The sequence below is a fragment of the Alosa pseudoharengus genome, unplaced genomic scaffold (assembly GCF_046254945.1).
Source record: "Alosa pseudoharengus isolate Yale_2024_CS ecotype anadromous, Long Island Sound unplaced genomic scaffold, YU_APseudo_1.1 YU_APseudo_1.1_scf_2, whole genome shotgun sequence".
Lineage (NCBI taxonomy): Eukaryota > Metazoa > Chordata > Actinopteri > Clupeiformes > Clupeidae > Alosa > Alosa pseudoharengus.
This window is the reverse complement of record NW_027468663.1, coordinates 53,245,570-53,271,606: the sequence shown is the minus strand read 5'-3', so window position 1 is coordinate 53,271,606 and position 26,037 is coordinate 53,245,570. Positions and strand designations below refer to the sequence as shown.

The following is a 26,037-nucleotide window of genomic DNA, read 5'->3' as shown; positions in this document are numbered from 1 at the left end:
TACTGTTTGATACGAAAACACCATTTTTACGAAGGTGTGAAGAGTTAAGCAAGGTGTGTTAGCTTTTGCAAGAGAACTACAATGTTTTGCTGATTGGGTGAAAGGTTTTCCTATTTGTGTGTAGATTTTTCCAAAAAAAAGCCAGTTACAAAAAATGTGCAAGCAATCAGAAAAAACTAACCGGACATTAAGGTAGAAATCTTGTTTTTTCTTAATTATTTGTGTAATTCCTCTGATGTATTGTGTTTTTATTTTTAAACGTCGTTACTTTATAAATTGTGATGTAATATGAAGGTATGTTTTTGAATGTAATTAGGCTACTCTGACAAGTAAGGGATAACGGCCGCCAAGGTAACCTGTTATACGTGACTCATGGACAAGGGGAAATGCAATGCAACCCGAGTCACGCAGCGTCAATTTTCTTCCTGTCGAGATTTCTCCACGTTGGTTGATCCGAATTCAGTTATCTTTGCTGTATACATGTTGTACGAAAATGTAGTTTGTTATCAAAGTGAAATGGTTGCTGGCATAAGTCAGCGGCGTTAGTTTGAGCACATAATTGACGTTTAACATTCAATGTAAGTCAATGGGAGCCGCAAATCGGCCAATGGCGGCGTCCAAAGAATATTTTTCCGGATGACGTGACAGCAGTTCATCCACGCCCCGTAAAAAAGCGCGTTTCAGGATAAACGAAAGAACGAAAGAATGCACTCTGAATCTATTTACCGGTTCTCGGTTCCTGTTCTCATTTCCGTGAGGATTCAGGGTTGATGAGTTTCTCCGGTGGAAAAAAAATGTATTCGATGAAAATGTAAGTTTGCTCTTTGTCTACAAAGTTGATAGCCTAAGCCTTTGTAATGTAGCGAATGCACTATTGCACTTGTAGCCTATACAATTTTGCCAAGTTCACCGAGCTATTTAAAGTTGGGTTGTGACAGATATACAATGATCTGACGGAAGTATAGGCTACAGAAGAAGGCAACATTGTAACTAATGTCGCTAAGGATTCCACAAATTGAATATGTATGGCTATGTGTAGCTGTACAATATAGCTGTATAATCCATATCAACACTCAGTCTACATGTGCAAGAAAAAAATTGTATGAATGAGGAGTTTGCAACTGAACTTAGTACAGTTTATTTACAGTTTAGTACAATGTCAATATTGCACACTTAGTTGCATTGCAAGAATGAGGTAGTTAGTGGACCAGTGCCTGAAACCTTTTCTAGTACAACATACAAACTATCATAATGTAGAGTTCACCACTATTGAAATACATGCAAAGAAAAAGTACTATTTAATTGTGATTTTATTGCGATTGTTGCCGGCCACAACCACTCCTCACAACCTCTGTCACTGAACACACCCACAAATCCAAATCTCAGTTCCACAGGGAAGAAAAGGGGTGCCACCCCAACACTGGCCCAGGTAACAGCCTGTCCTAGAACAGTAGGCTACACACATTGACCTGCCAACCACAACATTGTTCAACCATAACATTGCTCAACCTAGACATGTTACAATACAAACTATACGACCATAACATTGTTCAACCTAGACACTTTACAATACAAACTATACGACCATAACATTGTTCAACGTACTGTAGACACGTTACAATACAAACTATACGACCATAACATTGTTCAACCTGGACACGTTATAATACAAACTATACGAACATGAGCTTTGTGCACACAGACCTGATAGCATAGCGAGAAGACGCTCATGTGACAAAAATATTCTGAAAGTGTACTGTATGAAATGAAGATTTGGGAATTTTTGAAAAGTTACATTGCTGTGTACAGGTAGGACTCCTTATTTACTGCCATTGATCATCATCCAGCCTAACACCGTTATGACATGTTGAAATAAATCACATCTTTTACACACAGGGAGCAACTGCAGGTCTAGCTCCAACATGAGTGAACATGGAGACTCTGGTGGTGGAGGGAGTCAAGGAGATACCAGGTGGTGTATTTGTGTGTGTGTGAGAACGAGAGATAGAGAGAGAGTGTGTGTGTGTGTGAGGGGCGGGTGGAGGTTGGGGTGTTGCAGAACTACACACAATCTGAAGATATGTAACTAATGACACATTGTATGTAGTAGACATGATCACTGCATCAACCTCACCAAGTCAATCACCACCACCTCATTTGCTCATTTGCCAAAAATAATATACAGAGAATGTGCATGTTATAGTATAGTATAAGTATAGTATAGCAGTGGTTCTTAACCGGTGGGTCGGGACCCAAAAGTGGGTCGCGGAACCATTTTGGGTGGGTCGCGGAGCTTGTGGTTAAAAAAAGAAGAAATCGCCCATTTCAAATAGACTTAAATTGAGACGAAATGGTGCAGAATCCACTGTGTGCAATGTTCACAATTGCTGGAACATGAGTGAAAATGCCTCATAATAAAGTACACCTGTCAAAGACAGACCTGTCAAGTACTTTAGGGTGACATCAGGAGTTGGAGACTTCACAAATGTAATGCCAAACAGCATGTTCCAAACAAATAGGCCTACAGGCACTTCGCCTTTCTTAGCATGTAGCTCACCAAATCTATTGTCTTGAACGCTATAAAATATATATGGGTTGTGACTTCATGAACATGGGAAATTGTGGGTCCCAAAGCCAGACCAGTGAAGAACCACTGTAGTATAGTAAGTATATATACTCTTTTGATCCAATGAAGGAAATTTGGTCTCTGCATTTATCCCAATCCGTGAATTAGTGAAACACACTCAGCACACAGTGAACACACAGTGAGGTGAAGCACACACTAATCCCGGCGCAGTGAGCTGCCTGCAACAACAGCGGCGCTCGGGGAGCAGTGAGGGGTTAGGTGCCTTGCTCAACCCTCCGGTTACAAGTCCGAAGCGCTAACCAGTAGACCACGGCTGCCCAGAATCATGGATTCTGCTGTCATGTTATCATGGATTGTTTTGTTTGTTCAGTCCGATCCAGAAACAAGGACCAAATTCACCTGCGCCCAGCTGTGTGTCCATGAAGAGTGACCAGTCAAAGGATCAGGACATCAACTTCAGTGGGGGAGACCGCTATCCTGATGCCAGGTATGGACCATGGTCCTCTGTCTTCACAATTTTTTTTGTGCACTGTCCTTGTTCAAATAAATAAATTACAATTACAATGTTAGCCATGAAGGTATGGTGAACAAATGAAAATACCATATTTATGTGAAACTCTAAATTAAGAGATATGAACCATGTTATATGTGAAAAGATACTGGTGGACATCTGCTTTTTCAGTCAGTTAACACAGTTTAATATCTTTGTAATGTCAACAAAATTGCTTATACGGCACAGAAAAGTAAATGGTGCTTGCTTAGACATATTCTCTCAGAGTTGTGAAATAAGTAGCACACATACTGTATATCACATGCATGTCAGATAAAAAGCCTTTAACTGTATCCAGTTACGTACAGTATGTTTATTTTTAATTTGAAAAGTCGAACTCAGAAAGTGAGGCCAGACTCTCCTGCACCCAGCTGTGTGTCCATGAAGAGTGACCAGTCGAAGGATCAGGACATCAACTTCAGAGGGGGAGATGCTGTTTGTGATCTCAGGTTAGAATAACAGCTTGTGTCTGGACTTGCTTTGTGTAGGCCATTGGGGTATACTACGAAGCAAGTTAGACATATCTAGGCTATCTACACATATGGAAGCTACACAAAGCCTTAACTCGGGGTATAAGTTAACCCTTAGAACCCGATTGACGCAAAGTGCGTCAAAAAACACACCCTTTCTTCTCTGTTACATTGCTCCGGAACCGCTCATCGCAGCGCAGACCTTTATTGCGTGACAGAGCAGAAGTGGGGCTTTCCAACGAGACTACACACTTGTCTGTACGATCAAGTATGAAAATTAAAAAAAATCATGAAATTAAATCAAATTGCATCATATTAACAGTCTTTACTTCTCTGCATTCACCTGCGCACCCATTACTCTTGTTTGAATTACTCGCGAACGTGATCGCATAGATATGGCAAGCATATCAAAATACAGCGACGCTAAAACAGAGCCACTTTCGTGTCACAGCATACCCTGGCTTAGAGCGCAACATACCTTGCTGACCCACTAATTGAGATTCGTAGTATAGCCCACGGGCCACAGTTTTGAGTTATAAATCCAACTCACCCCTTTGCTTTACAGTGGTAACGGTTGTATGCATCATCCTTTTTGCATGTATGTTTAATTAGGAGCAGCCTTACTTCAAGCGCTGTGTTCATGGAGATTGATCAGTCAAAGAGTTTCCGAAAAAGACACTGTCCTGACTCAAGGTATGAACAAAAATGAAAAAGATGCAATTTTCAGGGAGAACATGAAAACATTAATATTGTCTAATTAGTTCAAGTAATAATGTCAGTAGACACATGTTATACTGTGAATAGTTTAGGTATTATTATTATTATTATTATTATTATTATTAATAATATTATTATTATTATTATTATTATTATTGTGTTGCTGTTCAAATGTATATGCTGATAGAACTGCTTGATTGCACAGCTGATGAAGTATGTTCAAGGGAGCATCTTGTGTTTGTTGTGCTTTAGACCTCTTTCTGTTGATACTACTGTACTACCGTAATTTCCTGCCTATTAACCAAGGTTTATACATTGATTTTGCTAAATTTAATTCACTATAAGGTTAATATACAGGGGAGTGAATACCTTCATTTTCTTCATTCTTCTCTCTGATTAAAGTGCTGATCTGATTCTGAATAATTGGGCTACAGGGCGCTGTGGTTAATTCAAGGGTGGGGTCAATACAGGTTTTGTCTTTTTTAATTTGCATAAAACACTACCCGATACGGTTAGTACACAGGAAATTGCTGTATACATCTAGGCCTAGTATAGATTCAGTATGAGTTGTGTGTATGACTTATGTTTTCACCTTTTTTGAAGCACGGTTCAATCGAAGAGATCCTGTTCATCTGTGCCCAGCTGTGTGTCCATGAAAAGTGACCGGTCAAAGGGTTACCTTATTGAATTTAAACATGAAGAACGTCCTGATCCCGGGTACACTGAAAGCCCAGACAAGTTGAATAAACGTAAAATATTTGAGTCAATCAGTTTAAGCTAAAAAAAAAAACATTTCATTTGGGTGCTGGTAACTCCATTATGTAAGGAATAACGGCCACCAAGGTGTCCCGCTGTACGGAATTAATGGACAAGGCGAAGCAAAGAACTTCCTCACACGCAGCGGATTGAAGTTTCCTCCACCAAGTCCATTCATTTCGTATAACGGGACACCTCGAAGGACAATGTCGTTGGGTTTATAGACCTCTGAAGTTTGCCTACAAAAAAGCTACCATCTTTGTCCAGATAAGGAGATTCGGTATCTTGAGATTTTCCCTGTGGGAAAATAACATGGGGATTTTGAATTATCGCACCTGTTAAACTCTCGCGGTGAAGAAGAAATCAGAAATGCAGACATTTTGCTCTACTCACTTTTGTCCTGTCCCTTCCAGTAGATACTGTGATCTTCGGTACGTGAAAATGGCACACTTTGATTTTTGCTACCTCAGAGCTAACTTGCAATGCAACTTGCCATAGGTAATTTCAATTAACACCCGGATCTCCTTAAATGAGCAAAGATGGCAGCTTTGGTTCCTTTTTGGGGCAGCCGTGGCCTACTGGTTAGTGCTTCGGACTTGTAACCGGAGGGTTGCCGGTTCGAACCCCGACCAGTAGGAAACGGCTGAAGTGCCCTTGAGCAAAGCACCTAACCCCTCACTGCTCCCCGAGCGCCACTGTTGTAGCAGGCAGCTCACTGCCCCCGGGATTGGTGTGTGCTTCACCTCACTGTGTGTTCACTGTGTGCTGAGTGTGTTTCACTAATTCACGGATTGGGATAAATGCAGAGACCAAATTTCCCTCACGGGATCAAAAGAATATATATACTTATACTTATACCTACTTATACTTGTAGGTGAACTTCAGAGATCTACAAGGCCAAAACTGTGTGATAATCTACAGGTGTGCTGATCAGTGCTACTTAACTAAAGTAATTGGTTTCACATTGCAAGTGCATTAAAAATATTCAACTAATCAAATAATAACTTTCTTTTTATTTTCCCAATAGACATCTCCATAATGTTTCCCTTGATCAGACTCCATTTATGAGCATTTACTAACATTTAAGTGCTTTTACCCACCAGCACGTCAAACCTCAACATAAACACAACCCTTATCCAACATCACATTAACAGATGCAAATCTTGTATTTTAACTCTCAATTTACTTTTCAACTTACTTAGTGTTGGCAGTCACGTTTACAGATGCCATAGACATATAAATGCCATAGACATTTAACTATGTTGGCTAACTCTTGCTGCCCTTGTATTTCAGCATCCAACAGGAAGAGCAAACAGTTAATCCATCCTCGAGCAGATCTTATGAAAATGAGTTGTCAACTGTATTCAAGGTGTGTGTGTGTGTGTGTGTGTGTGTGTGTGTAGAAAATTAAACATGAAAAAGTTATCAAGGACAGGAAATTTTTGATACACTGGAATTATTTGATTTTTAATCAGGAGCTTGAACACAAAGTCGTCACTTTCATGAAGAATGAACTGAAGAGACTCAAGAAGCTCTTGAGTCATGATTACTCAGAATCCCCTTGTGGTGAGGAGGAGGATGAGCAGGACCAGAGAGATGCCAGAGATGGAGCTCTGAAGATCACAGTGCACATCCTGAGGGACCTGAACCAGGAGACCCTCGCTCAGCAGCTGGAGCAAAGTGAGATATTCACTCAATACTGATTTACTGAACTTTCCACTTTGTTAATACAACAACTGGACCCATATACTCATACTCGTAAAAATTCCCCAATGCCACCCACCGATACTTACACAGTATCCCCTAAATCAGCCGTTCCCAAACTTTTTTCCCCGCGGACCGTCTTTAACATCCTGACTCGGCTCGCGTACCCCCACCATCCGACACATAAAAATGCGTTTGACACATATTGAACCATTCCAGGCATCATGTTTAATTAGCCCCCCTACATGATAACAAAATCAAAATGTGCAACTGGTCTATGAGCTTGCACACTAAAAAAAAAAAAACAGTGTGGAGAACAACTGATTGACTGTTGTCCTTCTGTCAGTCATCGTATATTGCACGCCAAAATGATTTGATTGGCCAGTACACATGTAGACTTCGCAATGGAGCGACTCCAGACCAAATTTCCTGCCCTCAAATGTTGTGGCCAGGTTAATTTAGAGCTGACTTCCAGGCTAATAAAAAAAAAAAACAGAAATTATAACTGTTCAGAAATATTATGATATGCTGTTACCATTAGCAATCATTTTTCATAGCTCCTACACAGATGTGGGTCCGGTGCTACAATTCTTACAACTGCATAACATTTACCGGAAATGGTCACTAAACAAAGACTGTCAAGATTACTGACAGGATATGACATCTGTCATGACATGTTAAACATAACGCTACTGCAACGTTCTCACTTCACTCACTTATGCCATCCGACCTAATCATATACCTTCTATCTAGATGGACTGCTTCTTAGATGTCAACAACAGCTCAAATACAGGCTGTCAAAGAAGTTTGAGAGTGTATTTGAAGGCATCCCAAAGCAGGGAAACCCTACTTTTCTGCAGAAGATCTACACAGAGCTCTACATCACAGAGGGTGAAAGTGTAGAGGTCAATACCGAACATGAGGTCCGACAGATTGAGATGGCATCCAAGAGACAAGTAACAAAGGGGGACACACAAATCAAATGTACTGATATTTTCAAGCCCTTACCTGGACAAGACAAACCCATCCGAACGGTGCTGACAAAGGGATTGGCAGGCATTGGGAAAACAGTCTCTGTCCAGAAATTCATTCTGGACTGGACTGAAGGAAAAGCCAATGAGAAACTTCTCTTTATATTTCCCCTTCCTTTCCGGGAGCTGAACCTGATGAAGAACAAGACATACAATTTGATGGACATCATCCATCACTTTTTCAGTGAAACAAAAGGAGTCACCCTCTCTAACCAGAACAAACACAACATTGCTTTCATCTTTGATGGTCTAGATGAAAGCAGATTTCCTCTGGATTTCCAGCATAATGAGTCCATCTACAATGTCACAGATCATGCTACAGTTGACGTCCTTCTGACAAACCTCATCAAGGGGAACCTGCTTCCCTCTGCGCTTGTGTGGATCACCTCCCGACCAGCAGCAGCCAATCAGATCCCTCCTGAGTGTGTTAACCAGGTGACAGAGGTACGAGGTTTCAATGACCCACAGAAGGAGGAGTACTTCAGGAAGAGAATCACAGAAGAGGAGCTGGCCAACAGAATCATCACACACCTGAAGTCATCCAGGAGCCTCTACATCATGTGCCAAATTCCAGTCTTCTGCTGGATGGCAGCCACTGTTCTGGAGAGCATCCTGACTGAAGCAGAGAACGGAGAGATTCCAAAATCTTTAACTCAAATGTACACACACTTCCTGATCATACAAACAAAACACATTAGTCAGAAGTATGAAAAACAGGAAGCAGATACACTCTGGAACTCGAACACCATTCTGTCCCTGGGGAAACTGGCTTTTCAGCAGCTGGAGAAGGGTAATCTGATCTTCTATGAGGAGGACCTGAGAGAGTGTGGCATTGATGTCAGAGAAGCATCAGTATACTCAGGGATGTGCACCCAGATCTTTAGAGAAGAGGCTGGACTGTTCCAGGGGAAAGTTTTCTGCTTTGTTCATTTGAGCATTCAGGAGTTTCTAGCCGCTTTATATGTGTTCTTGCACTTTGCCATGAGAGAGCGTAGTATGCTTGACCAACACCAAACGTCTCAGCTTCATTCACTGTTCAGTGCTAACAGTCTTTATGAGCTTCACCAGTCTGCAGTGGACCTGGCCTTAAAAAATGAAAATGGACAGTTGGACCTTTTCCTGAGGTTTCTCTTGGGTCTCTCACTGGAGTCGAATCATAAACTATTACAAGACCTGCTGCCACAGACGGGAAGCATTTCACTGAACACAGAGGAAACAGTCAAGTACATCAAGCAGAAGATCAGAGAAGCCCCCAACCCAGAGAGATGCCTCAACCTGTTCCACTGCCTGAATGAACTGAATGACCACTCTCTGGTGGAGGAGGTCCAGAGTTACGTGAGGAAGGGAGATGAACTCAGAGAGGATCTCTCTCTTTCCCAGCTGTCAGCTCTGGCCTTCGTGCTGCTGATGTCAGAGCAGGAACTGGAGGAGTTTAACCTGAAGGATTATGGACGATGTAGTTCACCTGCCAGATCAGATGCAGGTCTGCTGAGGATGTTGTCAGTGGTCAAAGCATCAAGAAGAGTCCAGTGAGTATTACACTCTTGAGTTAGTGATAATATAGTATATGTATTATAGCTTGAATTGCACTGTGCACTAACATTACAAAAGTACCGCAATACCCTGACATTAAAACATCACAATTTCTATTTTATTAGTAATAAGGTTAAGAATGACAGTGTTGTTTTGTGAAAGATGCATTTATTTAGTTATTGCTTTTACACTATTTCAGTGTGTCCAAGGCATGCTTCTAGTGCCTCCCGTAGCCTACGTGTTTTTTCTCCTCACACACAGCTCACAAGCTGCAGCTGTCGTGTGAAAAATAAGAAAAACAAGACATAGCTGCTAGTATAGGTGATGCTGTGGACAGCGGAGTAACAAATTAGGCTAACGTTAAGTTTATCTGCTGACTTTTTGTGGCTCGCGTCTCTGTCTGTGCTGCTAACCTACCTAGGCTATGAAATTTGTTAATTTTGCCCGACTATTGGATTTAATAACATTTCAGAAATGTAAATGTTGACATTTCAAGATTCAGTATTACTGGTGGAGCCAAAGTGGTGGGGCCTCCCCAGTAAAATTAAGTGTCGAAATCTAAATCTAAGTATCGGTACTAATTATAGATATATACTGTATATATAGTTGTAATATATAATTTGTGCATGTATTGTTTCTGTTACTGTAGTATTACTGAGACATTGTCAGCATGCACTGAGGGCCAGATGTACTAACGCTTTTGCGCCCACTTCAGGCGTATTAGTTTTGCAACGTGCGTGTAAAATCATTGCGAGATATGTACAAACAGGCCGCAATGATGTTAAAGCGCAAACTGCCTGTCGCGGGAGCTGAAAATGGCACATTGCGTTTTTCGTGTCATGCATATGCATTCATGGGAGGATCCAGGGGAAAGTGGGAGCTTAGTGTAAAGAGATGGGAGGGGAAGCGTAAAGAGCGCCTAATTATGTATTCTGCGGAATGTACAAAGACTGCTCGTGAAAGTGCATGTCTATTCTGCACTTAAATACTTCCGCCTTGTAAAAGCAGGTGTTAATCCAAAGTGCAGTTCAATGCATCGATAAGAGAACCTTTCAAAGACAACAGAATCGCTATTTAGAGCACCAATTTTGTAAGTATTTGTACTATCAAAAGCAACCTTAACTCGTGGCCTTTCGAATGTCTTACTTTCACTTTCACATCATTCACTTAAACTTTCCTACTTGCTAGATTTGACCAATCTTCCATAGCCTACGTGCACAAGTAGTTTGAGTAGAACTGTTCTTCATTATCTCCCTGCTTGTTAACATCTTATCATGTATGGTATTATTTCATGATCACTAAACGTTTGATTCTTTTTAATGTTGTCATCAGTTAACTTCATTCAACTGCGCTTGATTGTAGGCTCTGCCGTTCAGTTGTGGACGTTCGTAAATTGCGATAATGGGCGGAGTAAGGCAGAGAAAGGCGCAGTTTACACTATGGATTGAAAGTTTGATAAATACGACGGAAACTTGGGTCTGACAGCGTTCGCAATCTGTGGTTTGTCCATGGTGCTGATAATGCCACGTTCGCAAATGTACGTCTGGCCCCTGTGGCGATTCTCTTAATTCAATTGATTTTTTAATTTGTGTCTGTGCGTCTACAGGTTGAGGTGTTGTAACCTGACAGAGAACAGCGGCACAGCTTTGGCTTCAACTCTTTGCTCAAACACTTCCGATATGAGACATCTAGACTTGGCTTATAATAATCTGGGAGATTCAGGAGTGGAGCTGCTTTCTACTGGTCTGGAACAGGCCAAGTGTGAACTGGAGACACTGGAGTAAGTCTGTCAATATGGTGCCCTCCAGGTTTTTTCGCACCCCTGGTAAAGTTGACTAAAAACAGGTATAAAAAAAACATTCTTTTGTGATGCATTGTAATCTCACAATGAAACCTAATGAGGTTGATTATGATGAAGTCATAACCTTATAAACTACAGTTAAGCCAAGGGGACACCATCAGTTTCGCACGCAATGTCATCACCATGCCCCCTCACTAGGTGTGAATCTATCAGTGTTTTAACCTTCTATCTATCTATCTCTCTCTCTCTCTCTCTCTCTCTCTCTCTCTCTCTTTCACACAAATCTGGACTATTTTTTTATTAGACTATGTGTGTATATAAAATTGTGTTTATTTTGCATTTTAATGTGTGTGTCTCCAGACTGAAGAGTTGTAACCTCAAAAAGAAGAGCTGTGTAGCTTTATCTTCAGCTCTCAAAACAAACCCCAATCTGAGACAGCTGGACCTGAGTGGCAACAATCTGGGAGACTCGGGAGTGGAGCTGCTTTCTTCTGGTCTGACACACAAGTGTAGACTGGAGAAACTGGTGTAAGTCTACAAGTGTGTGTGTGTGTGTGTGTGTGTGTGTGTGTGTGTGTGTGTGTGTGTGTGTGTGTGTTTCTCTCTCTGAATGAACTAAGATTCTGCTTCCTGAAATGCATTTTAGGTATTTTGGCCTTTTGAGTATGGAAAATCACCTTGAATATTTCATCACATTGTAGTTATGTACCCTGTTTTTGCACTAGTATGTTGCTCACAAAGCAAACTGTCTTGGCATGATCGCCTGGTCAAGCAGGATTCAGCACTACTGGGCAGCATGATTTGGGCGGATCAAGCATGATATAAGTGTATTTTAATGATGGCATGACATTGATGGATAGATTCATTGTGTGTATCCTGAAGCTGTGCTGTCTGCCTTCTAAGACATTTCTTTGAATGTGTGTGTCTTCAGGCTGAGGGGCTGTAAACTCACAGAGAAGAGCTGTGCTGCTTTATCTTCAGCTCTCAGCTCAAACTCTTCCAGTCTGACACAGTTGCACCTAAGAGGTAATTATCTGGGAGATTCAGGAATGGAGCTGCTTTCTACTGGTCTGATGCATCCAGACTGTAGACTGGAGACACTGGAGTAAGTCTGTTAGTTTTGTTACTGTGTGTTCTGACACACAGATACACTGTATTTCTCTCAATTCAATTCAATTCAGATATGCTTTATTGGCACGACATATCATATGATTTGTCAAATCATTCACAGGAATTAAAAAATAAACAAACATATACAAACATTGTTACACTTCATCAATACACTGTAAATTATATTAATTTGCTATACATAGATAGATAGATAGATAGATAGATAGATAGATAGATAAATACTTTATTGATCCCTAGGGGAAATTCAATATTCATGTATAAGTGTGTGTGTGTGTATGTGTGTGTGTATGTGTGTGTGTGTGTGTATGTGTGTGTGTGTGTGTGTGTGTGTGTGTGTGTGCGCGCAGTACACACATAGAGCCTCCCTCTCTTTCTCTCTCTCTCTGTTTCTTGTGTGTTTCCTTCACATTCATGCGTGCTAAAATGTTGTCTACAGGCTGAGAGGTTGTAGCCTCACAGAGAAGAGCTGTGCAGCGTTATCTTTAGCGCTCAGCTCAAACTCTTCCCGTCTGAGACAACTGAACCTGAGTTACAATGATCTGGGAGATTCAGGAGTGGAGCTGCTTTCTACTGGCCTGGAGAATCTAAACTGTGGAATGGAGAAACTAGAGTAAGTCTGCTAGTCTCTCTCTCCCTCTCTCTTACTCTCCCTCTCTCTCTTTCTCACACACACACACACACACAAGACGGTTACTTTTGTTTATTATCAACATTTTTGTTTTGGGCATAGCATGCATACACCTAGCCAGAATTCTCCTGCATCTATGAAGTCCTGTATGAAGTACTATTCAAACGTGTGTCTCTCTCAGGCTGCAGTACTGCAAGCTTACAGGAAAGAGCTGTTCCTCTCTGGCTTCCGCTCTCAGATCAAACCGCTCCGGTCTGAGAGAGCTGAACCTGAGGTACAACTGGCTGCTAGAGTCTGATGTGGAGCTGCTTTCTTTCCTACTGAAAGATCCTACATACAAGATCACTGAACTACAGTAAGTAATGATCAGATTTTGCCAGTAGATAGATATACTAACATTCCATGTTATCCACTGGGGATGTCAAAGTTTGTCAGTTAGTTCACTTATTGTCTTCATGTATGATGTATTGTTTTGACAGAACTTTTGTAATCTCTGTGATGTGTGAAAGTAGTGATGTGTAAAATGTTTTCAAGTGGAGAACCTTTTAATTAAAGCAAATTGAATTACTCTGGATCAGAACTGTTTTCACATGTCTGTGTTGACTGAGGATGATTTAATCTGCCAAATCACCTCAACAGATATTAACTACGGGAACCATCCGTCTGATTGAAGCAGAGCTGCTGCAAAAGCTGTCGTTTCCAGACCCTCAGGACCTGATGATCAGTCAGCTGCCCCACTTATCACCGAGATGTGGCTACCTGTTTACTGCTACACTTTAATGTGTTTTGTAGTTGCATCTCTAATGTCACTCTGGGAGAAAAAAACTAAATGTCATTCAGACATGATATATTCAGTGTGTATATAGTGTTGTCTGTGTTTACTACTGTACTGCATGTACCATGAGAGGGATACACAGGGATGCATTGTGTGCAGGCTGTGGTTTTTAGGGAATGATGGATTCCTCAACATTGGAAGACTTGATAGATGATGATGGATGACTGCATTATAATATTTGAATCATTTTATTTTATTTACTTGTTTCTGTTTACCTCTGTATATCATGTTGTTTTTGTCGACTTTGTTGAATTTTGTTGAATTGTGTGTGTTTTGTATGGCTGCTATCTTGGCCTTGTCTCTCTTGCAAAAGATGTTTTTCATCATCACTTCCTTGTAAAAAAAAAGATATAAATGAAGAAAACTAAATCCAAGTAGACTGATGTAGTGATTAAGGTCCTTCTTTCTGATAGACAGACCAGTACTGACAGGTGACATAGAAGAGCAACTGCAGACGAGGGGAGCGTTTCTCTATGGCAAACATTTACCACAAGGGGGGTCAGAGAGCAGTACACGTGTGGTCATCTCGTGATCATCTAAGGGTGTTGCAGTTCAAAACATTAGAACACTTGAAATGCCAGTTGAATGTGCTCATGTCATTTCAAAACAAACATAAAAGATAGTCTTGTGAAAAGCTATATGCTTTCTGTACAGAACAACACCTGCCTTATGGGGGGTTTTTCCTGCCATTAATAAAATTAAAATGAAAACAGTGAAATTAAAATGAAAAACTCGTTTAGCTATTTAATTTTCAAAGTGTCAGTGCAATTATCCTGCCAAATTTAAAAATAAAATGAAATATATACATTTGGCTCTTAATTTTCCTGACAAACACGATACATTTGTGACAAAAATAAAAATAAATTGAAAACGTCTATTTGTCATTTCATTTTCATTACCATCCTGGTATATTACTGCCAAAAATGAAAATGTTAGTTGGAAAATGAAAATGCAAACTTCACTTTGACTTTGCCTTTTCCTGACAATGCGCACAATGTATGCCAAAATGATAAATAAAATGAAAACTGACACCTGCTTGCGATTTATTTTCCATTTCTCGATTTTCATTTTCATTTTCAAGTTCACAACATGCAAATGAGCTGCACTGTTAATGAGATGTATGTGGGTGGTGCTCTGCAAGTGACTAAGAGCGCCATTCACTTGCATTAGAATGAGGGATAGCTGTGACACTAAACACCTCCTCTTAAATTTACAAGGCATTAAACAATTTGATAAACATAACGTTTTTAAAGACTTGCATAAAAACAATTGATTGGTGCTGTGAATATATGTACATAAGCAGCCAAATTCGACTGCAATATTCTGATGTTGCTGGCTAACTCTTGTATTGCTAATGTTTACCGCTAGTCCCGGTTAGCTAGCTAACAGGCAAATTGGGGTATATTAGTGTACATAGCTAACTGGCTGGCTGACCTTACTTGTTGAAAGTAAGATCGTATGTACATGTTAGACTGTGATGTCACCTGGATTAATTACCTCTGCCAAGGAGGTTATGTTTTAATCGGTGTCTGTCTGTCTGTCTGTTTGTCAGGGAAGGTCAGAAATGACCCAAGGAAGGAACGATTAAATTTGGGAGTGATCCGTATCACCGTCGGGATTTCGGAGGCGTTTATGTTTTTCGCTTAGTGGTGTAATTGCATGGTATGGCCACGTGGTGGTGATCTGAATAGTTTAGGTTCAAATGTATCGACAACCTAGGAAGAACAATACAGGCGAAGGTCTGCGCTCTCTGAGTGTTTTTCTAGTTAAATGTTTCTGGAGGATTGGACCGGGTTGGTGTTTGTTGTTGCTGCTGCTGTTGCTGCGCCTCCAGTGTGGATGCTGCTTGTCTGAGGAGGTCCACAACTGACGGTGGCCTTTCTGTCGTCGCCATTTTTCTAAAGTAAATCGAAACCATGTGGTCGGTCGTGGCTAAGCCAAACATTTAGTCACTTGCATTTGTCGTCACCAGAGCACCACCCACATACATCTCATTAACAATGCAGCTCATTTGCATGTTGTGAACTTGAAAATGAAAATGAAAATCGAGAAATGGAAAATAAATCGCAAGCAGGTGTCAGTTTTCATTTTATTTATCATTTTGGCATACATTGTGCGCATTGTCAGGAAAAGGCAAAGTCAAAGTGAAGTTTGCATTTTCATTTTCCAACTAACATTTTCATTTTCATTTTTGGCAGTAATATACCAGGATGGTAATGAAAATGAAATGACAAATAGACGTTTTCAATTTATTTTTGTCACAAATGTATCGTGTTTATCAGGAAAATTAAAAGCCAAATGTATATATTTCATTTTATTTTTAAATTTGGCAGGATAATTGCACTGACACTTTGAAAATTAAATGGCAAAACGAGTTTTTCATTTTAATTTCACTGTTTTAATTTTAATTTTATTAATGGCAGGAAATGGCAGAAAACCCCCATACTGCCTAGGCAAAAAAAGGGAACTATAAGTGTGGAAACTGTAATCACTGTAACAATATGGTCAGGACCAATATTTTTACAGATGTGTATTTATTAATTGCAATACCTCATTTGTTGTCTATAGACTTAAATGTCCCTTTGGCTGTTTTTATATTGGAAGAACCAAGCGTAAGCTTAAAGAAAGATATATGCTATAAGAACAAGCAACCACCAATACCCTATGGCTCTACATTACAAAGAGGCGAACCATGGAAGTAGCGATACTCTAAAAATCTTTGGGATAGAACATGTTAAAATATCACCAAGAGGGGGGGATAGACTAAAAAAAACCTTTGCAAAGAGAATCCTTTTGGATTTATACTTTAAAAGCTAATCAATACCCTGGTCTAAACTTAAAATTGGATTTTTCTCCATTTTTGTAACTGACTATACACATGTCAATGTTTTGCTGTATATGTGTATCTATATTGATATTTTAAAGTGTATCTTGATGTGGAAAGTTGTAAAATATTGAAGGTGCGAAATCATTTAACATCTGAGACTGCACATATTTATTAGATCATTAGAAATGAAATCTTTTCCACAATGTAACCTGTATCTGTAACATGAAATGAAATATTTTCCACAATGTAACCACAATGTCTGTAACTTGTCTTATATAATGTAACTTGTTACTATATGTATCCATTTATAGTGATATTTCAAACTGTATCTTGATGTGGGAATTGGTAAAATGTGATTTGTCTTATCTTAAAGCTACCTTGTGTAAGAACTTCTCCCATCTAGCGGTGAAATTCTATATGACAACCAACTGAATATTACTTTCTAGCCCCTCCCATTCCGAGCGCATTTTAACTCCTACGGTGGCCGTTTCATGCCAAGGTTAACATGGCTTCCAGTATTAGGCCTACGACTTCGTCCAGTGTTTCTTCCAGTGATGAGGTTACTTTAGAAAACAATTACACATTGCATTTAGTTATATAGCCAGTAAACATGTTGGTTATGACCTCTATGTAAAGTGAATAATAGTTTTACGTTTTCGTTATTTTGGTAGGCTACTATTTCATTGCTAGCATCAGCTATCAGGTTCCCAAACGAATGCATGCTAATGTTAGTACAGTATCAGTGCTATCGTTATTCTGTATGTGCGAGATTAATAGTGTAAAGGCCATGTTTACAGCGTAGCCTACTATTTTTCTCAGTGAGCAGAGTCAGAGATCAGTCGATGCAACGGAGGTGCGAGGGAAAGGTAAAGAAAAGCCAAGAGCCGGTGGCAGAGGATCGGTGAGACCTCCTAGGCAAAGAAAAAGTAAGACTCTCCAAAGATGACGAGGAGAGAGTGGAAGAACTTCAAAGACAAAGGAGAAGCAACGGAGGTTTGTGTTTTTAATATTTCTCTGAACAGTATCAATGTCAATGACACCGAAATTAGCTCGGAAGCTGCACCAGGCACGTTCGTTTGCGTTGCGTATGCTTCCACTAGGCTAGCTGTACACCAGAAAAGAAATAGACCATTCTTCTAAAATTGATTTTACACGTTGTGAACGGAACGCTTCAGTTACGCGCTTGGTGTAGCTTCCCTGCCTGTTTGTATCTCCATTGTTTATATGTAGCAATTTCTAGCTGTTGCCAGTCAACTGCATGATGAGGTGTCTGCCAGTGAAATCACGACACATATGATTACATTATGGTCTATAGAAAATGTTACACAACAATATTTCCACCTTTTCATTGTCCATACACATAGTATTCTTCATCATTTTGTGTGAACACTTGAAAAATGACACAGAGTACTACTACTATTCTGCTAACAATCTAACTTTGCTACCTAAACAAGCCTATCTGATCTTATTTATTGTGTCTTATTTCTTCAGAGACATGTGGATGGAATGAGCCTGCAAGAGCACAGGAACCTCACCACACAGTTGCTAGTGACGCAGCCAGGTCTGGTGTTTGTTGCATCAGTGCAGACATGTCGTCCCCCCACCTGTGCCAGGGATGCCTTGGTGTACTTGTACACACTGCAGAGACATGCCAACCGATCGGGAGAGAGAATGCTGTGGACAAAACCCTGCCACCTGTGTGAGCCTTCTGCCTCACTTCACACAGTAGCCTACTGCCTAGATGAAGGTTTTCTCCAGATTCACAGGCAGTACATCACAGACATCACAGCATTAGGCCATGTAAGAGAGCCAGGTGATGACAATAGAGTTCAGATATGCTACCTACAGACATTTCATTTTCTGGCAGCATGGGTCTCTAGGACAGGGTAATAGAAGAGTGATCCCAAGCTGTGTGTGTAGGATAAGGGATAAATTCCCTGACCCTCAGGGACATCTCCGGAATGTTCCTATAATGTTGTAATGTTGTGTTATTGTAAATAGTTTTGTATTAGTGTTCTTGTACTGCCTGTTCCTTTTAAAACTGTATTTAATTTATTTTACACCGGTACATCGTTATATTTTGCTTTCATGAAAATAAAAACTTTAAGAATTGATAAGAGACTGTTCATGCTGTACCTCTTATACATTACATCCACAAACTTATAATTAAAAAAGGAGCTGTGGTAAATTACCATTTTGAAACACCAAATGACAGTAACATGGTCAACAATGTTATTTGCAATATATTTATTTACAGAAATTAACAAATTATGGTATTTACACATGAACCCTTCCTTTTTGTATGGTGCCTTTGAAGCAACATGGACCATCATTCTAAATGTGCAGTCTCCTGGAAAGCTGATCCTGTGGAAGACATGCAGTGTTGTTAGACATACACACCATTTTATATAGTTCAACATATTGATACTAATCTGTATAGTGCTATTTTGCCTAGACTGAGTTACAGGCAAGGTTACATAAGGAACAATGAAGGCATGCATGTGCATCACATAACAAGACCATTGAATTTCGTCCACATCCTCCACGATGCTCATGTCATGTAGGCTTTGTAAAAAATATATAGAAATGCTTATATCATGAAAATATACAATAGAGAATGTCATGTAGGGTTAGGGTATAGACATTATGAGCATTGATGGGTTACCTCTGTTCAAGGTTCTCAATTTCAGGGGCTTCTGCAATTGCGCCAAGATGCTCATCTGAAATGAATAAGCAGAGCGTTTCACAACATATGACAGTACATAAAATGGTAAACACCAAGTTATTAAAAATATACTTTCAGTTATTATCAAACAACAATCACATAGAATCAACAATTGTTTTCATGCCGTGACTGACCTGTCTGTCCCATTAGAAATGCTGGACACTTCTGGAGTAGTAAATACTAGAGGGCTTTCCCTTCATTGTTGTTGATGTGACTGCTCCCAGTTCTCTCTCATAGCTGGACAAAAAAGAGCAGTACATGTTAGAATGTCTCACTTAAACCACAAACAAAGTACATTCATTTTATGACTGTGAAGAAACATGTATTTTGGTAGATGCATTGACTAAAGTTCAATCAAAGCAGTTCTGTCCGTATTTTATTGTTCTGCATGATAATGACTTAGACCCTCATTGATCAGTCGCAATGGGCTGGCTGGTCTACCTTGCTCCATTCACAAGTGTAATGGACTAGTCTACCCTTCCCCCATTCTGAGGTGTAGGCTACACTCATATGGTGAAAAACTTTCAGACAATTTAGTAATTAGTAGGCTACGTCTACAATTAATAAGACTACAGGACAGGCCTCAGGATGTGAACGTCACCCTTGGAATTGGCTACCCATTATCAGATTGGGATACATTTAGGCTACAAAGCAAAAGCAATGCAAAATAACTACAATTTACAGTGCCCTTTGCCTGTGATCAGTCATAGCACATTTTTGTTACAACGTAGCCTAGACAATCCTTTTTCATCGACGCGAGGAAAAGTATCCCAGACGTCATTCTAGCGTTATGCTATAGTTAGCCAAGCAACTATAAAACTTCGAATTTACACCATAGACTGTATGTTTACACGAATAGGCCGAATTACCTGTCGAGGAGAAAGCAGGCAACTTCGGCGTCCCTTTTAAAATCCTTGCTCCTCACGAGCTTTCCATCTTAGAAAAGCCACTCCAATATTGACTTTGGTCTGTTGTTTTTCCGGTCGCGTTGTCGTTTTAATTCTCCTTTTCGCTTCCTTGGCGACTCCTTTTCATGTCCTCGAGAATAGGTGTAATCCTCCATCTGCAACAGACTTTCAAATCTGCCGGGCAGTCGCGAGTAGACTAATCAGGCAATGAGTGTTGCCTACAAGCGCGAAAGGCGGAGCTGAATTCCAGGAATGTCCCTCTTTGGCGAATGTATTTCAAAGATGGAGGCGCAACATGGATTCAGCCATTCGCGCGACTCGCGCGTATGTATTTGGAATAGCAGATTCTACACTTACGAGAATACTTTGATTAGTAGGTGGAAATAATTACACATGAATGAGCACATAATTTTGAAAGAACAAATGGGTTTTTGCTAAGAATTAACTCAAAAAAGTACACAATGTAGCTTTAAAGCTACATTGTGTACTTTTTTGAGTTAATTCTTAGCAAAAACCCATTTGTTCTTTCAAAATTATGTGCTCATTCATGTGTAATTATTTCCACCTACTAATCAAAGTATTCTCGTAAGTGTAGAATCTGCTATTCCAAATACATACGCGCGAGTCGCGCGAATGGCTGAATCCATGTTGCGCCTCCATCTTTGAAATACATTCGCCAAAGAGGGACATTCCTGGAATTCAGCTCCGCCTTTCGCGCTTGTAGGCAACACTCATTGCCTGATTAGTCTACTCGCGACTGCCCGGCAGATTTGAAAGTCTGTTGCAGATGGAGGATTACACCTATTCTCGAGGACATGAAAAGGAGTCGCCAAGGAAGCGAAAAGGAGAATTAAAACGACAACGCGACCGGAAAAACAACAGACCAAAGTCAATATTGGAGTGGCTTTTCTAAGATGGAAAGCTCGTGAGGAGCAAGGATTTTAAAAGGGACGCCGAAGTTGCCTGCTTTCTCCTCGACAGGTAATTCGGCCTATTCGTGTAAACATACAGTCTATGGTGTAAATTCGAAGTTTTATAGTTGCTTGGCTAACTATAGCATAACGCTAGAATGACGTCTGGGATACTTTTCCTCGCGTCGATGAAAAAGGATTGTCTAGGCTACGTTGTAACAAAAATGTGCTATGACTGATCACAGGCAAAGGGCACTGTAAATTGTAGTTATTTTGCATTGCTTTTGCTTTGTAGCCTAAATGTATCCCAATCTGATAATGGGTAGCCAATTCCAAGGGTGACGTTCACATCCTGAGGCCTGTCCTGTAGTCTTATTAATTGTAGACGTAGCCTACTAATTACTAAATTGTCTGAAAGTTTTTCACCATATGAGTGTAGCCTACACCTCAGAATGGGGGAAGGGTAGACTAGTCCATTACACTTGTGAATGGAGCAAGGTAGACCAGCCAGCCCATTGCGACTGATCAATGAGGGTCTAAGTCATTATCATGCAGAACAATAAAATACGGACAGAACTGCTTTGATTGAACTTTAGTCAATGCATCTACCAAAATACATGTTTCTTCACAGTCATAAAATGAATGTACTTTGTTTGTGGTTTAAGTGAGACATTCTAACATGTACTGCTCTTTTTTGTCCAGCTATGAGAGAGAACTGGGAGCAGTCACATCAACAACAATGAAGGGAAAGCCCTCTAGTATTTACTACTCCAGAAGTGTCCAGCATTTCTAATGGGACAGACAGGTCAGTCACGGCATGAAAACAATTGTTGATTCTATGTGATTGTTGTTTGATAATAACTGAAAGTATATTTTTAATAACTTGGTGTTTACCATTTTATGTACTGTCATATGTTGTGAAACGCTCTGCTTATTCATTTCAGATGAGCATCTTGGCGCAATTGCAGAAGCCCCTGAAATTGAGAACCTTGAACAGAGGTAACCCATCAATGCTCATAATGTCTATACCCTAACCCTACATGACATTCTCTATTGTATATTTTCATGATATAAGCATTTCTATATATTTTTTACAAAGCCTACATGACATGAGCATCGTGGAGGATGTGGACGAAATTCAATGGTCTTGTTATGTGATGCACATGCATGCCTTCATTGTTCCTTATGTAACCTTGCCTGTAACTCAGTCTAGGCAAAATAGCACTATACAGATTAGTATCAATATGTTGAACTATATAAAATGGTGTGTATGTCTAACAACACTGCATGTCTTCCACAGGATCAGCTTTCCAGGAGACTGCACATTTAGAATGATGGTCCATGTTGCTTCAAAGGCACCATACAAAAAGGAAGGGTTCATGTGTAAATACCATAATTTGTTAATTTCTGTAAATAAATATATTGCAAATAACATTGTTGACCATGTTACTGTCATTTGGTGTTTCAAAATGGTAATTTACCACAGCTCCTTTTTTAATTATAAGTTTGTGGATGTAATGTATAAGAGGTACAGCATGAACAGTCTCTTATCAATTCTTAAAGTTTTTATTTTCATGAAAGCAAAATATAACGATGTACCGGTGTAAAATAAATTAAATACAGTTTTAAAAGGAACAGGCAGTACAAGAACACTAATACAAAACTATTTACAATAACACAACATTACAACATTATAGGAACATTCCGGAGATGTCCCTGAGGGTCAGGGAATTTATCCCTTATCCTACACACACAGCTTGGGATCACTCTTCTATTACCCTGTCCTAGAGACCCATGCTGCCAGAAAATGAAATGTCTGTAGGTAGCATATCTGAACTCTATTGTCATCACCTGGCTCTCTTACATGGCCTAATGCTGTGATGTCTGTGATGTACTGCCTGTGAATCTGGAGAAAACCTTCATCTAGGCAGTAGGCTACTGTGTGAAGTGAGGCAGAAGGCTCACACAGGTGGCAGGGTTTTGTCCACAGCATTCTCTCTCCCGATCGGTTGGCATGTCTCTGCAGTGTGTACAAGTACACCAAGGCATCCCTGGCACAGGTGGGGGGACGACATGTCTGCACTGATGCAACAAACACCAGACCTGGCTGCGTCACTAGCAACTGTGTGGTGAGGTTCCTGTGCTCTTGCAGGCTCATTCCATCCACATGTCTCTGAAGAAATAAGACACAATAAATAAGATCAGATAGGCTTGTTTAGGTAGCAAAGTTAGATTGTTAGCAGAATAGTAGTAGTACTCTGTGTCATTTTTCAAGTGTTCACACAAAATGATGAAGAATACTATGTGTATGGACAATGAAAAGGTGGAAATATTGTTGTGTAACATTTTCTATAGACCATAATGTAATCATATGTGTCGTGATTTCACTGGCAGACACCTCATCATGCAGTTGACTGGCAACAGCTAGAAATTGCTACATATAAACAATGGAGATACAAACAGGCAGGGAAGCTACACCAAGCGCGTAACTGAAGCGTTCCGTTCACAACGTGTAAAATCAATTTTAGAAGAATGGTCTATTTCTTTTCTGGTGTACAGCTAGCCTAGTGGAAGCATACGCAACGCAAACGAACGTGCCTGGTGCAGCTTCCGAGCTAATTTCGGTGTCATTGACATTGATACTGTTCAGAGAAATATTAAAAACACAAACCTCCGTTGCTTCTCCTTTGTCTTTGAAGTTCTTCCACTCTCTCCTCGTCATCTTTGGAGAGTCTTACTTTTTCTTTGCCTAGGTCTCACCGATCCTCTGCCACCGGCTCTTGGCTTTTCTTTACCTTTCCCTCGCACCTCCGTTGCATCGACTGATCTCTGACTCTGCTCACTGAGAAAAATAGTAGGCTACGCTGTAAACATGGCCTTTACACTATTAATCTCGCACATACAGAATAACGATAGCACTGATACTGTACTAACATTAGCATGCATTCGTTTGGGAACCTGATAGCTGATGCTAGCAATGAAATAGTAGCCTACCAAAATAACGAAAACGTAAAACTATTATTCACTTTACATAGAGGTCATAACCAACATGTTTACTGGCTATATAACTAAATGCAATGTGTAATTGTTTTCTAAAGTAACCTCATCACTGGAAGAAACACTGGACGAAGTCGTAGGCCTAATACTGGAAGCCATGTTAACCTTGGCATGAAACGGCCACCGTAGGAGTTAAAATGCGCTCGGAATGGGAGGGGCTAGAAAGTAATATTCAGTTGGTTGTCATATAGAATTTCACCGCTAGATGGGAGAAGTTCTTACACAAGGTAGCTTTAAGTAACTTGTAATTGCTCTCTGCCAGGTGACACCTGTGCAGATGAGCACCTGTGCTTCTAGGTCATGCAGACATACAGCATGTAGTCTACGGACTGCCATTTTGAATTTGCCCTGAAGAAGGCCACAGAGGCCGAAACATGTTGGCAAGTTTTTTAATGTATAGCCAAGTTTAAAATAAAGGCTTTTTAATTTATATTCCTTGTGAGTGCCTCAGAATTACTGTTTATTTCGATAACATGTAAAGTGTTGCCTGTGTTCAAAGCAGTGAAGATTGCAAAAGCAATGCTTACCTTGTCCTGTGACTCATAACCTCCTAAGCCTTCTGTTGCGTTTTGGTCTCACAGACCCCAAACACATTTCAAGCAAAAATATGATCAGTGGTGCTTTGGGTCAGTTTGACCCCTATTTGGTTAATAAACACTTGGCCGGAATATAATTTTTGGATGGCAAAACGTGGAAATATTGTTGATAGTGAAATAATCTATACATTTACATAAATGTTGTACCATATGAAAATGGGGAGGGATAGGAACCACTGGTGGATTCTTGGCATACCATGCTTGTGTACATTTTAATTACATTTTTCATGCAATGTCCTGTGGAAAATGTATAATCTTTGCAACTTGTGATCACATGATTGAATCTGATAGCAGCCCTGTGCCTCTGCTGCCTCCCCCAACGCTGCATTGCTGTGGCAGCTCTGTTGGCTCTGTGCCAGGACAGAGGAGATGAGGTGAGTCTGGGACAGGTGAGGTGAGATGAGCCTAGGACAGGTGAGGTGAGATGAGCCTGGGACAGGTGAGATGAGCCTAGGACAGGTGAGGTGAGATGAACCTGGGACAGGTGAGATGAGTGGGACAGGTGAGGTGAGATGAGCCTAGGACAGGTGAGGTGAGATGAGCCTGGGACAGGTGAGATGAGCCTGACTCTGCGATCATATGCTGTTGTCACTTGAACAGGATGTAAACGCACATCTTGTGAGGTGGTCACCGATGGTATACGTTCAATTCAGTAGAAGGGAAGTGTTGTGACACTCAGAACTTTATAATCAATACTTTTATTTTCACCAACGGCCTAAGTCTTCATCAGGGTCATTGATCAAGTTCTGAGTGTTCTGTTTGTTATATGCTGTGTCATGTCAGCCCAGACAGTCATATGAGTGTAATTGAACAGAGTACGATGCAGACATAGTTGTATCTGCACTGCATTTCACATGAGAATTATAACTTAATGTCCCTGAGGACATGGGAAATATAACTAAATGTCCCTGAAGGCAACCCTGTTTGCCCAGAAAAGAAAGGGAAAACAGCCCCACAATAGTCAGTGTACACTTTAATTCCCCATGAGGTGTAACTATTTCAAAAGTCTGTTTCTCTTATCCTGCTGAACAACTTCAGTGTTTTCAGATATAAACAAAAGTGAGTGAGAGAGGCTCCAGTCAAACAGTCAGACGAGAAAAACCTTTTTAACCTGCCTGCAGTTCAGTTCATGTCTCAGTGCAGCCATGAGAGCAGAATTTTGCAAAAGTTCTGGGTGTGCATCACAATGCGAGCTCCATACTCCTTACGGTTTTATGGAACGTTCGGGCGTTGCTACGGTAATGCGTCTGGCCCTAAATTAACTTCCGCT

At 40.4% G+C, this 26,037-nt stretch overlaps 1 protein-coding gene and 2 long non-coding RNA genes across 8 annotated transcripts; 2 read left to right on the top strand and 1 right to left on the bottom strand.

Moving 5' to 3' along the window:
* The first annotated feature begins 726 nt into the window (after positions 1-726).
* Positions 727-14,833, top strand: LOC143134831 (protein NLRC3-like). Of its 6 annotated transcripts, none has more exons than XM_076295508.1 (15): positions 727-811; positions 1,897-1,972; positions 2,958-3,074; positions 3,470-3,586; positions 4,220-4,300; positions 4,928-5,041; positions 6,374-6,449; positions 6,556-6,760; positions 7,538-9,344; positions 10,955-11,128; positions 11,510-11,677; positions 12,081-12,254; positions 12,717-12,890; positions 13,090-13,263; positions 13,548-14,833. In XM_076295508.1, exons 2-15 carry the CDS (start codon positions 1,923-1,925, stop codon positions 13,552-13,554), a joined length of 3,438 nt encoding a protein of 1,145 aa, XP_076151623.1. In that variant the 5' UTR covers positions 727-811; positions 1,897-1,922; the 3' UTR covers positions 13,555-14,833. The 6 variants fall into 6 exon arrangements, with proteins under 6 accessions (XP_076151623.1, XP_076151621.1, XP_076151622.1 ...); XM_076295506.1 differs by having other exon boundaries at positions 4,928-5,062; XM_076295507.1 differs by lacking the exon at positions 727-811 and adding an exon at positions 1,333-1,429 and having other exon boundaries at positions 4,928-5,062.
* A 3,601-nt stretch (positions 14,834-18,434) lies between these two features.
* Positions 18,435-20,671, bottom strand: LOC143134829 (uncharacterized). Its single transcript, XR_012988714.1, has 4 exons — positions 20,165-20,671; positions 19,430-19,532; positions 19,236-19,290; positions 18,435-18,934 (listed from the first exon to the last, which is right to left on the bottom strand). It is a non-coding gene; the product is annotated as an uncharacterized LOC143134829 (long non-coding RNA).
* Positions 20,672-20,677: 6 nt separating this feature from the next.
* Positions 20,678-22,517, top strand: LOC143134830 (uncharacterized). Its single transcript, XR_012988715.1, has 4 exons — positions 20,678-21,184; positions 21,817-21,919; positions 22,059-22,113; positions 22,415-22,517. It is a non-coding gene; the product is annotated as an uncharacterized LOC143134830 (long non-coding RNA).
* The last annotated feature ends 3,520 nt before the right edge of the window (positions 22,518-26,037 follow it).